Source organism: Urocitellus parryii, chromosome 8 (genome assembly GCF_045843805.1).
Source record: "Urocitellus parryii isolate mUroPar1 chromosome 8, mUroPar1.hap1, whole genome shotgun sequence".
In the NCBI taxonomy this organism is placed as follows: domain Eukaryota; kingdom Metazoa; phylum Chordata; class Mammalia; order Rodentia; family Sciuridae; genus Urocitellus; species Urocitellus parryii.
In genome coordinates this window covers 113,191,297-113,207,637 of record NC_135538.1, presented here as the reverse complement: position 1 = coordinate 113,207,637, position 16,341 = coordinate 113,191,297, and the positions used below count along the sequence as shown (strand labels likewise).

General features: G+C 41.2%; 1 protein-coding gene across 1 annotated transcript in view; it reads left to right on the top strand.

The window, feature by feature from the left end:
* The first annotated feature begins 1,296 nt into the window (after positions 1-1,296).
* Cmtr1 (cap methyltransferase 1) overlaps positions 1,297-16,341 on the top strand; it is a 49,509-nt gene continuing 34,464 nt past the window's right edge. The window contains exons 1-4 of the mRNA XM_026383540.2: positions 1,297-1,463; positions 3,673-3,807; positions 13,573-13,724; positions 15,197-15,355. Of these exons, the coding sequence (XP_026239325.1) occupies positions 3,678-3,807; positions 13,573-13,724; positions 15,197-15,355 (441 nt within the window). The 5' untranslated portion in view covers positions 1,297-1,463; positions 3,673-3,677. The remainder of the gene's footprint in view (positions 1,464-3,672; positions 3,808-13,572; positions 13,725-15,196; positions 15,356-16,341) is intronic.

Genomic DNA, 16,341 nt, shown 5'->3' with positions numbered 1-16,341 from the left:
GACAGAGCGCTATGGAAGCTGAGAGGTGGTGCTCCTGAACTAGACTTGGGTCAGGAAAGGTTTCCAGAAATTAGGACACTAAGCTGAAACTTGAGGGATAAGTGGACATTAGCCTGGTGATGAGGGGAAAAGTAATGATCCAGACAGGGAAATGGACTCATAAGAAACATGACCTATTGAGACACTGAGAAAAGATCAGGAGGGGACCAGGATGGAACAAAAAGACCAGAAGTACAAGGCACAACTCACTGCAGACCCTTCTATTAAACCAGAGGTTCTTATAGGCCGTCTTCAGGATATCAGTTTCATCTTAATAGCAGTGGGGAGTCGTTGATAAGATTTAATCACTGTCATACATATATGTGTATGTATATGCATGTGTGTACAACTTTAGTTTTGTGGAGACTGCATTAGGAGGATCACAACTGGCATCAGACATGATGAATTGGAATTTACTGTAAAAATTCTGCTGAGAGTGAACACATGAATTGTGGTGATAGAGGAGAGGGCAGATAAACGTGGGAGACAATTAGGAGATAAACTCAATTAAATGTATTGTAGGCTCTAGGGAATGAGCAAGAGGGAGACTTCCCTCAGATTTGTGGTTGAATGAACAGGATCGTAATGCCATTCACTGGGGGAAAAAAAGCGGACATATGGGAAAAGAACATACGGTGAAATTTGAATTTACAAGATTTAGGATGATTGAGGTGGCTGAGAATGTCCAACAAACTTTGGGTTACGTTAGTCTAAATGTGGGAAAAGTGGTTTTGGGATGAGAGCCATCTGTGTCCACATAGTAAGATGCTATAGGCAGCATTCCTTCTCTCCTCCTCCACTCCCACTTCGGTGCTGGGGATCAGACCAGGGCCTCACGAATGCTAGGCAAGTACCCAAGTGGCCTACACCCCAGCCCACTGCCCTTCCTTCAACATCTGTTGAATGTGTCTCATACTCTGTTGGGGACACAGCAGAGAACAGGAACACTGGGTTCTTGCCCTCAACCACTCTACAGCCTTCTGACTTTGCTCTTAATCTGTGAAGATGATAATGAGATTAGGAGAGATTAAGAAACGTGCAGTCCCCTCGGACACTTTTATTCTCGCTTTGGTTTCTATCCCGGCCCTCCCCGGGCTGTTCTCCTGCGCAGGCGCCCTGCACCCAGACTGGGGGCTGGGCGGGGCGAGCCAGAACCCGAGCGGCCTTTCGCAAGGCCAAGAAGGGGCCTGTTGGGGGGCGGGGCCGGTTGTCCCGTGACGTCATTAAGCTGCGCGGCTCGCAGGGCGGGACCCGAGCGCGACCGCGCAGCCGGCGGACCTGGGCTGGCTTGTGGGGAAACGAAACTGAGGGAGGTGGTGGAGGCTCTGGCTGTGGCAGGTCCAGGCCCGGCGGCGGCGGCGGCGGCGATACGTCGGCCTGATCCCCGCTCTCCGCTCCCTGGCAGCTCGCCCTCTCCCCTCTGCGTGAGTGCGGACGCGCGGCCCGGGGGGAGCGAGCGGGCGGGCGCGCGGGCTCAGCATCCTTCTCCCTCCACTGCCGCCTCGGCCCCCACCCGCGGTTGTGACTCTCAGCCTTCTGGCCGCTTCTCTCTCCTCCCCCTTCCCCTCTTCCCCAGCAACCTCCTGGAGCCCGAGCTGCCACTGACACAAGTCTCTGCGCACATATTTACACACTCAACGTTATCTTCAAATGGAAGGACTGGCCTGGGGAGACGGGAGCTCAGCTCTTCCTCTGTGAATAGGGGTGGCAGTGCGAGACCGAGGCCCAGGGAGACAAGACCACAGGGGGGATTTGAAGCCCTTCGGTGAGGGAGGCCGCAGGTAGAAGCAAGTCTCCTGCATCCAGTTGGAAGTTCCTGACCAGAGCACATTTTTCAAGTGTAGATCATTTGAACTGGGCACTGGTTAGATATGTAGCCTTCTCCTTTTGGGCCTCAGTCTTTTAACAGTGGAAAACGAAAGGATTGGATTAGGTGACTTGGAAGGCCCAAATCTAAGGTGATGTGATTTGAGGAGTACCATCAGCCTCTGCCACCTTTCACACAGTTTCCTCTCTTTCCTGCACCTACCCCAACACAGCACACCCAGTTTCCCGTGCTTCCAAGTCTTTTTGCCTTTGCTGCAGCTAGTAGCAGGCCCTGTGATGGGCTTTCCTGTAGCTCACCTTGGGGGCCTTTGTAGAAAGCTGAAAGAGTGGTTTAAAATGAAACGGGTCACAGCCTGGGCTTGCTTTCTGTTTGTTCAGGCTGCTGTTCTTGTTTCCCCAGGCTAGGCTCTGTCTATGCCAGTTAAAAGGCTGCCTCCTTAGGAAAGATGTGATTATGCATTGGGTTGATTGGCTTATCCTTGAGCTGAAGAGAAGGAAAACATTATCCAGGGTTTAGTGAGGTTGCTGGGTGAAGTTGCTGGGTTCAGTGGCATTTGTGGCATTTCATTGCTTTCTTGCTGTGGTCACTGTGACCCATGCTGTAAGTCCAGTCTTGTACCCTTAGCAGCTTCCCTTTCCCAAAGATTGCAGCCCCACTGGTCATCTACCCGGTTTGTTTCTGTTTTGAGTTCTTTCTCATTTCCAAGTTCAACCAGTTAATTGTTTGTAACTCAGACTGTATTCGCTACTTTTCCTTAAGATATCGGGGTTTCACAAGCACTTCATTCAATCCCATTTTCCCCCTCATGCTTACCTCTCATGTACCCATGGGCATGGAAGATGGTGACATGGAGCTTGCTTCTTTCCATACTTTTTTTTTTTTTTTTTGTGGAGATGGGTTCCTATTTTTAAAGTTACAATTTTTGTATCTCACTCCAATGATATAGCTACCCTCCAGTCTCATTATCTTTCCCACTCTTGTGTTTCCTCCATTGTAAGACAATCATTGCTCCTTACTTTGGTTAAAATTTTTCCCAGTTTTTGCTGGGCACGTTGGCGCACGCTTGTAATCCCAGCAGCTTGGGAGGCTGAGACAGGAGGATCAAGAGTTTGAAGACAGCCTCAGCAACAGTGAGGCACCAAGCAACTCAAGTGAAACCTTGTCTCTAAGTAAAATACAAAATAGGGCTGGGGATTGGCTTAGTGGTTGAGTGCCTCTGAGTTCAATCCCTGGTACCAAATAAATAAATAAATAAAAAATAATAAAAAAATTTCCTAGTTCTTTCATTTTTTTAAACATTATGAAATAAACCAAAACCCAGTATTTGTATCATGCTATATAATCATAATTATTTTGGTGAAATAATAATTATTATGAAATAATCATTCTGGGATGGTCCCTTCATCTTGGAATTTTAGTTGATATTTAGTTATAATTCATTTCCAGTGTACATAGACAATGTTGTATCAGAAGTATAGAATAACAGTTGCCCAAGGCCTTTTCCCCCCTATGTCTTATGGAGTTTATTCATGTCTTTTTGGTATCTGACACCAGTGGTCCAGAGACCTATGCATCTGTGAGCACCACATTTTTCAGTAAAACTAATAGCTATTATTGAAAACCAGAGCTTGGCTAGCATCCTTCCTAGACTGCATTCTGAGGAAGAAGCTATTCAAGTGCTGGCACTGAAGGATATTTGAAGTTGCCAAATCTCATCTCATTGATGATTTATACTTTGGAATCCTTGCTCTGATCCCACTGGCTCTAACCCAAGGGCAGCTGACTGTCTGTATTTATGGTTGCAGTAACAATGAAGAGAACTCTCCCAGAATGCAATGCCCCCATCAAGAAACAGAAAAAAAGAGTTGCAGAGCTTGCCCTGAACCTCAGCTCTACATCAGACGATGAACCTCCCTCCTCTGTCAATCATGCAGCAAAAGGTATGCTTGCCTGTATGGTCTGAGGCCACTGGCCATCTGGTTATTTGAATCTCTGGTGCTTGGATTCAGCAGAATATAGTCCAACATCCTTTGGGGAAAAATAAGCAAATTCTACAGAAAGATGTTGGCCATGGAGTCTTTTCCATTCTGCCATTCTTCTACTAAAAGAAGTTAAACTTGTTTTAAATTAAAAATTGGATTTTTTTTTCCCCAGAAGTTCCTTAGTTTTGATGCTGGTCCTTCAGTAGGTGGCACTCTTTTGCTACTTTAAACCAGTTAGAAGTGGTGAGCAGATCCTGGGGTTCTTGTAGAGGAGGAGGGCTCTTTGGTGCAGTCGTTCTGGTCTAATTCTCAGGCTTTTGCACATAGTTCTCAATTCCTTCAGCAGCTGCAGGCAGAGGCACCCAGTGATAGTGGAACATCAGTGTATTTGACATTAAGCTCAAAGGATTTCATAGGTCTGGTTGAAATTATCATTTTTTTTTTTTTTGCCTGCTTTTAAGGGTTATAGACATTAACAGTTTCCACAGATGCTATCTGAGAAATTATAAAGTGTCTAGGAGTTTGCTTCAAATACCAGGCAATTAGAAGCAGCTAATTCACATTAATTTTGACTTGCCAGCTGTATTTGTTTTTTAAGACTGCTGTGACAAAGCATCACACACTAGGGTTGCTTAAAGAAACAAATTTATTTTCCCACATTTCTGGAAACTAGACATCAAATCAAACTAGGTGTCAACAGGGCCACAAGATCCCTTGGAAGGGTCTTAGGAAGACTCTTTTTCCATCTTGTTTTTGATGGTTGTTGGCAACCCTTGGTGTTTCTTAGCTTGGGTGGCAGCTTAATTCCAGTCTCTGCCTTTACCTTCCTTCTGTATCTGTGTACAAATTTCCCTCCTCCTCCTTCCTTTTTTTTTTTTTTTAAGGTACTAGGGATTGAACTCAAGGACACTCTTATCACTGAGCTATCTCCCCAACAGGGTGTAAGTTGCTGAGTCTGGCCTCAAACTTTGACATAGGATTTCACAGGTCTGGTTGAAATTATCATTTTCCTTTGCCTGCTTTTCAGGGTTGTAGACATTAACAGTGTCCACAGATGCTGTCTGAGAAATCATAAAGTGTCTAGGAATTTGCTTCAAATACCAGGTGTCCTGTCTTAGTCTCCTGGGTAGATGGGAATATAGGTGTATGCTGTGCAGGCAAATTTCCCTCTTCTTCTTCTTCTCCTTCTCCTTTTCCTCCTCCTCCTCCTTCTTCTTCTTCTTCTTTTTTTTTTTTTTAATTTCCCTCTTCTTATAAATCAGTTATTGGATTAGGACCCATCTAGAATTATTTCATCTTAACTTATTGCATCTGCAGAGGCCCTATTTCCAAATAAGTCACATTCACAGGCTCCAGGTGACACAATTTTGGGGAAGGATACTCTGTTCAACCCAGTACACCAGCAGGCTTGCGTTTTTTATCCTTTGTTGGATCACTGACAAACTGGAATGAAACTTGGTAACAGACTGGTGACTGAGAGGGTGGGAAATAGTTTATTCACAAGTAGTAAGCTCATTGAAGGGCAGTTACTTATCAGCTGTTACTGGGGAGCTAGTTCAAAGAAAGGCTTGATAGGTGGTACTGCTCATGGAACATTTGGTGCAGCTATGGTCCAGGTTGGATAAGAGACTCTTACAGGCCTTGAGTGTGGAGGTGCGTACCTGTCCGAGGTTTTATTCACAGTGGAGCTGGATATTGTAGTGCATGTCTGTAGTCCTGCTACTTTCAGAGGCTGAGGCAGAAGGATCACTTGAGCTTGTGATCTCAAAACCTATTTTTATTTTTTATTTTTTTTTAACAAGTTTTTTTTTTAAATATTTATTTATTTATTAGTTATTGGCGGACACAACATCTTTGTTTGTATGTGGTGCTGAGGATCGAACCCGGGCCGCACGCATGCCAGGAGAGCGCGCTACCTCTTGAGCCACATCCCCAGCCCCATTTTTTTTTTTTTTCAAAACCTATTTTTAAAAAAGAGGTAATGGTGGATTCCAAGCTGGGTGAGAAAATCTGTATGTAATTGGGGCTCCTAAGTGGGAAGACAAAAGCATACTGAGGACATTATTTTTAGGAACTATTAAGGAAAGGGGATTTTGCTTCCTATCTGGGATTTGAGCAGTTTGGTGAAGGTAGGGCTCTGTGGAATTGGGAGAGAGCCCACAAGGGAAAAAGGAATAGCATGTCTGGGGAATAAATGATATTCAGGTGGTGTAGGTGTCTAGTTCTAAGTGACTCTTGGGAGACATTTGCTCTCAAGTAACATATCCTTGAAGTAAGGAAAGAACTTTCAGGTAAAGTAAGGTGAGTATGTAATGTTAAAAATCCTTTAAGGCAACTTGTCTACCAGTCTGATTTAAATTTTAAGCCTGTAAGAAATGTGACTGTGAATTAAGAACTGCCCCCCCCATGCCCCGGCCCCACCGTACACATACATATTCCCTTTAATTTTATCAAATAGCTTTGACCTTTTCTGGAATTGGCATCATGTGACTCAGTCAGGATTGCCTATTGCTTTTATGTGTTCAGAATGGAAATTCAGAGGTGGCCAGTTCATTGTATGTATCTGACCAAAGGCCACTTGGTCTTTTTCATTTGCAGAAAGTGAGACAGGAGGCAGAGGCAGATTTCCCCAGGTTAACTTTCATTAAGTAAGAGGAGCTCCACATTGACACAAAAACTTAGGACTAGGAAGGGAGGGAAAAGGGAGGTACTGGAGAATGAATTTAATCAAGTTATTGTATGTAAGAATCTGTCACAATGAATCCCACTATTCTGCACCAACAAGATGTGTGTGTGTGTGTGTGTGTGTGTGTGTGTGTGTTTAGCACTAGAGTTAGTAAAATTGCTGTCTCTATGCCCTTCTCTGCCATGCCTGGCCTAAAGTGAATGCTAAGTAAATATTTACTGAATATAATTGATAAAAGGTAAAAAGAGTGGTTATTTTAAGCTTTTTCAAGAAGCTTAAAATTCTTCACATCTTTGATTTTGCCTATCTCTCCTCCAGTTTGCAGATCATTTCTCTAAGCGCTTTGCATTTATGTCATCTGTGTTCTATATTAGCTCCTTCTAGGAGTCCTTGGGGAGTGTGCTGTCTCACCAGAAATTACCTATATGCTGAGATGCAGGTGTGGCTTTTCTATTCAAGTCATTGATTAAAGCAGGGGCATTTCCGTTTCCTCCATCCAATTCTGCCTGCACACACTATTCAAATAGATGATCAAAAAATGTTCCTTAGGGAGGACAATTAGAAAAACAAAAAACTAGTATTTACTATTTCTGTCCATCTGGGCCTTTTTTTTTCTTCCTTTGCTAGATCAATGTGATCATTAATCATTAATGATGAGTAGGTCTATTAGTTTAATCAGTGTGTTTGTTTTTTATTATTCACAAGTTAGTTGTGTTACCAACTCAGGAACTTGACATTTGGCTAGTGTAAAGAAAAAGAAGGTTGATGTTGTCATGGGCACGGTGGCATAGAGTTCTTTTGAGTATTCTAAGAGGAGTTTGAAGGCATTTTCAATGTAAATAAATTGGAAATTTGCAGTCAAATAACCTTTGAAGTAAGGGGAGGCCAATGAGGCCATTGTGTTCTTTTTGTTTGTTTCTCACAAATTGGAGAAACTGTGGTCTTGAGCCCAAGAAAATTTCCTTCTGTCCTTAGCTGTGCATCTAGTGTGGGCTCCTAGTTCTTGTTTTTTTTTTTTTTTTTTTTTTTTAAATAATTTTGGAGACAGCATCTCACTAAGTTGCTGAAGGTCTTGGTAAGTTGTTGAGGCTGGCTTTGAACTCGCAATCCTCCTGCCTCAGCCTACCAAGCTGCTGGGCTCCCAGCGGGCTCCTGGTTCTCTTGCAGCAAGTTCTTATGGAAGTTGCAAATCTCCTTCACCAACACTACATTAAAAGTACCTTCCCCTCTGCCAGGTTTAATTCTTTCCTAAATAGGCTGTTTGCCCTGAGACACCATCGCTTTCCTGTCAGACCAGATTCATGACCTTAATCAAAAACTTCCTTTATCGGTATCTGTTTAAATTGCTCTAACGAGTTACCATTTATTTGGAATGAAGGAGAAATTGAGTCTTTAAACAGGAATGACTGTATTCTTCAGCAATTGTTAGGCAGGGTGTTTATTAAAATTCATAATTTATTCTTCTATATCTGTATGCTGCTCACCTTGGCCACTAGTGCTTGGAGCTACGTTGTCATTTTTAATTGTGGCATGTTTGCCCTACTCCTCTATCACCATGTGAACAATTGTGCCAACAGCTGGGAAACCTCTGGTTCCTCTGTAAAGTGAACATTTCTTCTCTAAAATGACTTAATAATGATTTCTATCAGGTAGAGAAGAAATCTTAAATGAAAACGCTAAATAATGTTTTGGGCTCTGGTAGGTTTTAGAAAGCGAACTCCTGGGGAGGTAAATGGAAATGTCACCCAGCTTTGGCAAGTTCTTAATGAAACTAATGATTTTAATAGACTGACCTTATTATTCCTTTTAATTTATGTCCTCATTACAAAATTGTCAGCTCAGTGCTGCTAAATTCTTTCCAATCTTGGGAAGGCAAACCTCTTGAATTCCTACTGAAGCTATGACAGTTGTTTCCTTTTCATCTGAAGAGAGTGGTCCCAAAAGCCCAGGGGTAAAAATAAATATTGACTGTGGCAGTCTGTGGAAATTAGGGCTAATCTACAGACTTTCTCTTAAATCATGTCAACCTACTAACTGGATTTGTTGTTGTCACTTGTTTTGGTTTGCGGTACTGTAGATTGAACCCAGGGCCAACGTACGTGTTAAGTATACGCTCACCCACTGAGCTACATCCCCAGCCCTAAATGCTGGTTTTTATATGTCACGTGAATAAAAGAGAAATAAGGTTTATTTTCTTTTCCAGCACACTTCTTGATCTCACAGGGAATTACCTAGTAGGGGATGTTTTAGCTGTCTTCATCCTCACTCTGAGAACGTGGAAAGGACAGTGTACAATAACTAGCACCTTGGGAGGGGGAATGGTGTAGAAAGATCTTGTGCCAGAGTATGATGCTGGAATTTTCCAACCAGAGTCACCACTGATTTGCCTAGTGAGCCTTTCATTCAAATTTGGTTCTGTTTTTTTTTTTTTTTTTTTGCTCAAAGATTTATGAAGATAAAAGAAAATGAGATCTCTTTCAGAGATTCAAAAGTGGCAGAAATCTTTCGTACCCAGGGATGGAATTAAAACCATTCCATTGTTCATTGTTGGCTTCTCAAGCAAATTTTAACAGCCTGGTGACTTCCTTGAGCTAGACCAAGGCATGCTCTCCATAGAGAAGGATACCAAGTTTTTCAGCCTTTTCATAGTTAGGTGTATGAATGTCTATATAGTTGGTGAAACGATAAGAACTGATTTAATATTGTAGCTTCTGATGAGTTAGGACCTTGGATCCCTGGGCTGCCCCAAAGCAACTTCAGGGCTGTACTCAGGGAGCTGTCCACATTGCTGGTACCATCTCTTTCTGTACTAAGCAGTGCAGGTTGAAGCCACAGAAGCAACTGAGAGAATTGAATCTGAACCTTTGGGAGCACAGTTCTTTAGCATGTGGGCACATTTTGCAGACTGCATCTCTCTCCTTACATGGGAGATAATGGATGACTGGCATAGGGATAGTCTTGAGCCCCGATAGTCTCTGACTTGAGCCTCCCCACCCCCACCCCACAGTCTGCTGCTCTCTGAAGATTTCTCTGGAGGGAAACTAATCTTTTCCTATAACTTGGAATAGTAATTCTTTGTAGGTTTATTTTTTCCCCTAATTTTTAAACTAACATATATATTTAATATTTATATTTTTCGTTGTAACTGGACACAATATCTTTATTTTATTTATTTATTTTTATGTGGTGCTGAGGATCGAACCCAGGGCCTCCCATGTGCTAGGCGAGCACTCTACCGCTGAGCCACAATCCCAGCCCCAAACTAACATTCTTGTTTCTCACAAATGCAGAAAAGTGCAAAACAGAAAATAAAAATCACTTCACCTCTCAGTTTCCATGGTTACTCATTGTTAATTTTCTGGGTCTTTCCTTCTGAGTGGCACTCTCTGACATATGCTACATTGGTCCATGTAAGCAAGACAGCTCCTTATTAAGAGAATTGGATCTAACTTAACAGGAAGGGGCAGATTTTGTGCCTCTTACATAGGAACATTCTCAACCAAAATTCCAACTTGCTAACTGATTAGAAGCCAGAAGTTTGGTTTTGGATTTATTCTGATTCCCTTTCCCACATTTACCTGCCTTTTCTTTCTTTTGCAAAATGTTGTTTTTTTGTTTTGTTTTGTTTTTTTGGTGGGAAGTACTGGGGATTAAACCCAGGGGTGCTTAATCACCGGGCTTCATCTCTAGACCATAAAATGTTGTATTCTTTAACAAAATGCATATTTATATTAGCTATTTGATTTTTTAGGTTGTCTGATAGTTGTTACTTTTGCATAGTACTGTTTTGTATAGCATGGACATTTTATAGAATAGGTCTTAAACCAAAGTAATTGTTGGTGTGTTAAACAGTATCAGTATTCTGAGCTCTGACATATATTTCAGCCTTCTGGGACCTAAATCATTGCTCAAGAAGGGCTCCGTTTGCTGGTAGGATATAGATCCTCCATCCTCATTCTTAAACTTTTGAAGCCTGAACATTTGCACTACTTGTACAATGTACAATAAAATATCTTAAGGAATCATACACTCTGTAGGTCCTCAGGAAGGGTGGCACCTGGCTGATAAACCTTTAAATCCACTGATAGACTTCTTATTAATTTCTATCAAATGAAAAGCCTCAGTCCAGATGTTGGGGTTATATAGTTGATTTTGACAAAATTCCTGCTCTCTAGGAGTGACCCTGTTCAGTGGGGGGTGGCATGTGGCAAATGATAACTGTCTCTAAGGCAACATGTTGAGTGCTTTGATGATGGTGGGAGTATCAGTGTCACTGGGGCATAGTAGAAGGGAAAATCATTTAAGCTTGGGGCCCTGGGAAAGGCTTGTCATCCCTCAGCAAGTTTGTGTTCTAGCTGGGAAATAAATGGATCAGTACAAGTAGGCTTTATCATGAAGTAATGATCAGGTGAGGAATACCTGAATAGTGACTATTTCAGTTCTATACAGAATTGTTTTAACCAATTAAAAAAACAGTTGTTTTACATGGCTTCCCTCCACACCGTCCCTCAGAATCTTCCACAAGCAGCCAAGCTTTGAATCAGAATCTTTTCTCAGCAACTTCCCTTCTCCCTCAAAGGAATTGTGCCTCATTGCTCAGTTTTTTCATATTCATTTTAAATTTTAATAGGTAATATATCCACATGGTTCATAATTAAAAAATATAAAAAGATACCCAGTATAAACTCTTGGTGATATGATTGTAAATCAAATTTATTTTCTTTGCTTTCACTTGTTCTAAGTAATAATTTTTTTTATTCTGTCTCCATGCCCTAACCCCTGCATGTGTGCATAATCACACTTTTATTGGTATTGTATCTCTTTCCTTCCAAAGCTCAATTATAATACAATTACAAGAAATATAAATATATAGTTGTATTTTCCCTCTGTATTACACAAAAGTTCAGGAGGCCGTACTTGTGCATGTGGCTTTGCTCTTCTGTTATTTCTATAGCAGTGTGTCTTGGTGATCTGTTTCCATGCATCAGCAGGTGTTCTCAGGCTTTCTTGTTTCTTGGCACTCTTAGTGTTGCACTTTTGTTTTTACCATGTCCCTAGGTCAAAATAAATACCTGTGAGGCATGGTGGCAAATGCCTGAAATCCTAGCAGCTCTGGAGGCTGAGGCAGGAGGATTGTGAGTTCAAGGCCAACCTCAGGAACCTAGCAAGGCACTTAGTAACTCAGGGAGACTCTTCCTCTAAATAAAATATGAAAAAGGACTGGGGATGTGGTTCAGTGGTTAAATGCCCTGGATTCAGTCTCTGGTACAAAAACAAAAACAAAAACAAAAACAAAAAAACAGCCTAACAATTCAGGTTATTAAGTATTTATTGAACTCTAAGTAACAAGCTTTTATCTTATTTTACATTTTGTTACTTGGGGATTGAACCCCAGGGTGTGCTACCACTGAGCTACATCCCATCCTTTTTATTTTTCATTTTGAGCCAGGATCTCCTTAGGTTGCTTAGGGCCTCAACTAAGTTGCTGAGGATGGCCTCAAATTTGTGATGCTCCTGCCTCGGCCTCTGGAGTTGATGGAATTCCAGGCATGTGGCACCAAGCTTGGCTAGTAAAAAGACTTTATATCCTAACAACAATAAAAACACTTGAAATTCACATAAATTGAAAAATATTTTCATTTTATCTTTAAATAACCACAATTACTTATTAATGAGATATAGGCATTGTACGACTTCTCTACCCCTGGATTCTGGTTGAATGTCACCACTTTCATTTCCTGTTCGGCGTTATCCCCTGGTTTGTAATTTATATCATTTTCAGTGGGGGGTTATATAGAAATTGTTGACCAAACTTTTAAGAAATAGTCTATTTCCAAATTCAGGCAGATTTGAGAGACTCCTTGAATAAAATTACATTGGGTTAATAGATTCATAGGTCTGCATAAGGGAGGGAAAGAGATAGTGGAGTTATTGTCCATATGGAGGTAGCTCAGCACTTCTTGTAGCTGCAAAGGTGCTCCTTCCTTGAAGTTCTTTAACAAAGTTGTTGATGGTGAAGATGATGGTTTGGCTCCCTCAGGCTGCTGGCTCCCTCCTGGAGCTGTGCCTCTGCTACTCTCTACCTAAGTTGGTGGTTCCACCAGAGCTTCTTTTCCTGTTTTTCTTTCCTTTCTCTTTTTCCTTCCTTCTTTCCTCTTTTTCCCCTCACTTGTTGCTTCTGTTCTGGTTCTTCCCTGATTTCTCTCCCTGTGAGCCAGCTTTTCTCCAGAGCTGCAGTGTGGGCACCCCCTTTTTGATATATATATATATATATATATATATATATATATATATATATATATCTCATGTATATGTGTGTGTATATATATATATATATGTGTGTGTGTGTGTATATATATATATATATATATATATATATATATATTTATTTATTATCTGTAGGCAGACACAATACCTTTATTTTATTTATTTATTTTTGTGTGGTGCCGAGGATGGAACCCAGTGCCTTACATGTGCTAGGTAAGCACTCTGCCACTGAGCAACAACCGCAGCCCGTGAACCCTCTCTCCTACCAATAAGTTTGAAGGACTGTGCGAGCAAGGAGAACTAGCTAGAAGATTAAACAATTAGAAACTGGTAGTCTGCTGATGGAATCTTTGGAAATGGAACCAGGCATCAGTCTTTGTAGAAATTGATGTTTAAATAAACAGTAGCAGTAGAAATAAAGTATCTTTAGTCAATATACTTTGTATTTGACAGTATGCTTTCACATGTTTTTTCATTTAATCTTTAAACAACCAGTGAGTTAGATGTTACCATCCCAGTTTTTTAGTGGGGGAAATTTAAAGGGTGGGGAACTATTATTTTTGAGCTCCCATTGTATCAAGTACCCTAGAAACTTTCAGTGACTTTCCCATGATTATAGAACTAGTGAGAGGTAGAAAACACATTGTCATTAAATGAACCTCCTGTATGTAGTGCATGTATGGAATACTTCTTGAATGAATGAAGTTTGGACTTGTAGAGGCTATTTTGTGACATAAACTTACCTCAAAATTTCTCTTTTTCTTTTCCAGCATCTTCTACAAGCTTAAGTGAGTCTGACAGTGAGACAGAGGGGAAGCCGCGTAGCTCTGACTGTTTTGATGATGCATTCAAAGCAGACTCTCTGGTGGAGGGAACATCTTCTCGTTACTCCATGTATAACAGTGTCTCCCAGAAGCTTATGGTATGTCACTGCTTGGGTTGAATTTCTAAAGCTGCCCCAACAGAGTGAGAGAAGAGTGACAAAAAGAAAAGCTAGGGCGTGGATTTTTTTCCTCTCTTTTCCAGCCACTGAAATTTGACAGAGTGTGGCCTCCTTTTCTATATAAGTATCTGTCACATTGGAATAATCTATGGAAAGTGACTGCATAGGCCTATTTCCTCCTGTTCTATCCAGAACTGGTTCACCTTTTGGTATCCTTACTAATGAATTCTTACTATAAGCATGTGTGAATATACTTGCCTAAAAATGATGTGGGTCAGTGGATAAAGACTTCATGCTAGGAATTTTTGTTCTATCAAGTAATCTCAGAAGAAATGACTAAACTCTTTTTTAGTCCCAAAATAAATGGGAGTAGTATGGTGTTTTTTTTTCCAAAGAAGGCCCAATTCCTTTTCCCAATTTTTATACCCATTGATATATCACAAGAAGAAAGGTGAATAGAGAGAGTGCTTACTTTCCTCACCAAAATTTAATATATATGTTCAAAGGTTATAGAGTTCAAGTTTCCCACCTGACTAACTTCAGGAATATCATAGTTGACTCCTCTATTTCCTGTTGGATTCCCTTAAGAATGAGAAATGCCCCTGCTGAAGTCATAGGTCAGGATATTCGTTTGGGGGCCTTAAGCTTTGGGGGAGGGAAGATTAGGGAGACTGTGACAGCCAGTTCTCTGAGGGGCGGGGGCGGGGAAGATTTGTGTCTACTGTAGGGATTCCATCCAGGTGTTGAGCAGGTGCTTTCAACAAGACTATAGATCTCCAGGGGGAATTTCTCTGGACCAGAGTTCTTTTATCAGGTAAGGGATTTGAGATTTGGGTTTTTTATCTTTGGGATGTATTCCTAGACCCAGGAACTGTAGAGTATAGGGTAAACTTACAGACAGTTGTGACATTTGAAAAAGCATTTCTGTCCCAGGACCTTCCATACCAGAATTTCACCTGAAGTGAGTTTAATCTCTTGATTAAATGGGCTCCTACAAGAGCTCATTATTCTTGCAGAGTAAGACTGTTTGACTGGCTAAGGGTCAGGCAGAAGTTACTGCTCAGAGCTGTCCCATTTTAAATTATGTTCTCTTTATCAACTCTACTCTGGATCTTTTCACTTAATCAGACAAATTAGCTGGAAGGGTAAGTTGTGCAAATGTCCAGTGAGATTCATTATGTACTCTTAGTGCTTTTAATTATAGCTATGTGGTCCCTTCTCATTTATCCAACTTCTAGTTGCCACAGACCTTTACCTTCAGAATAGACAGTCACTGGACCCATGGTTACTGCAGTTATTTATTTATGCTTCTTTTCTTCATTAGGCTAGAAAGCAGAATTTAGGCCTTAATCATCTCTGTTTCTCAGGGCTTAACACAGTGTCTGACATATGATAGGGGCTAAATAAATGTCTGTTGTATTGAATTAATTGTGCTCTCTTTTCTTTTTCAGGCCAAAATGGGCTTCAAGGAAGGTGAAGGATTGGGAAAATACAGCCAAGGTCGGAAGGACATTGTTGAGGCTTCTAATCAGAAAGGTCGAAGAGGCTTGGGTCTGACCCTGAGGGGCTTTGATCAGGAGCTGAATGTGGACTGGCGAGACGAACCAGAGGTAACTAGTGAGGGAAGGAAAGAAACCTTGTGGTTTTGGATGTGTGGCTTTGTGAGACCATATTAACAAACAGAAATCTATAGTGGCAGTGTAAGCAGGGTGGTTAGAGGGGGTTAGTTTCTTACATGGGAGGGACTGGGGATGTCCAGAATGGAAAGTAGAAGACTAGGCAAGGATATTGATTTGTGTCTCGTTACTTTCTAGGACTTCTAAGACCAGTAGGTAAAAGATGCTGGAAGGCAGAGTTTGGCTTCATAAAAACCTTTAGTGAATAGGTACAGCTCACCACTAATGGAATAAGAAAGGCTGTGGACACCCTCTGTTGAAGGGATTCAAGTGGGCCAAATGAGCCAGTACTGTCCATTGTGTGACTGACTGGGATTAGGTGTCCTCTAAGATCCTTCCATCTCCACAAGTTAACAGGTGTTTGTTGGTGCCATATTGCTTTTCTACTGTGAGCTTAATCTGTTGTCTTAAGTACCAGTTTGTTGTGAGACAAAAAGAGACTCTTATTATCTCTTTTCATGGTACAGATAACGTTGAGATTTTTTTTATTTTCATTTATTGATGTCCTATTTTATTCCACAAAGGATTTGAAGTAAGTTTAACAAAATTACCTAAAAACATGATGAGATATCACCATTACAGAGATGAGATTAGAGAAAACAGAATACAAATGTCTAGCATTTCTACATAGTTGGTGTGATTGAGCTTTAGATGGGGCTCTGAACTAGCTGGAAAACTGTTATATCGTTTTGTCTCCCTGATTTTTTTTTTTAACATTTTAATTTTTAGTTGTAGTTGGCCATAATACCTTTATTTTATTTATTTACATGTGGTGCTGAGGATTGAACCCAGGGCCCCCACATGTACTAGGCAAGCGCTCTACCACTGAGCCACAACCCCACCCCTGTCTCTCTGATTTTTGTCTCCAGTTCAGGAAAGGATGTGAACCTGCTCATGATGAAAGCCTAATAAAGCTTCAG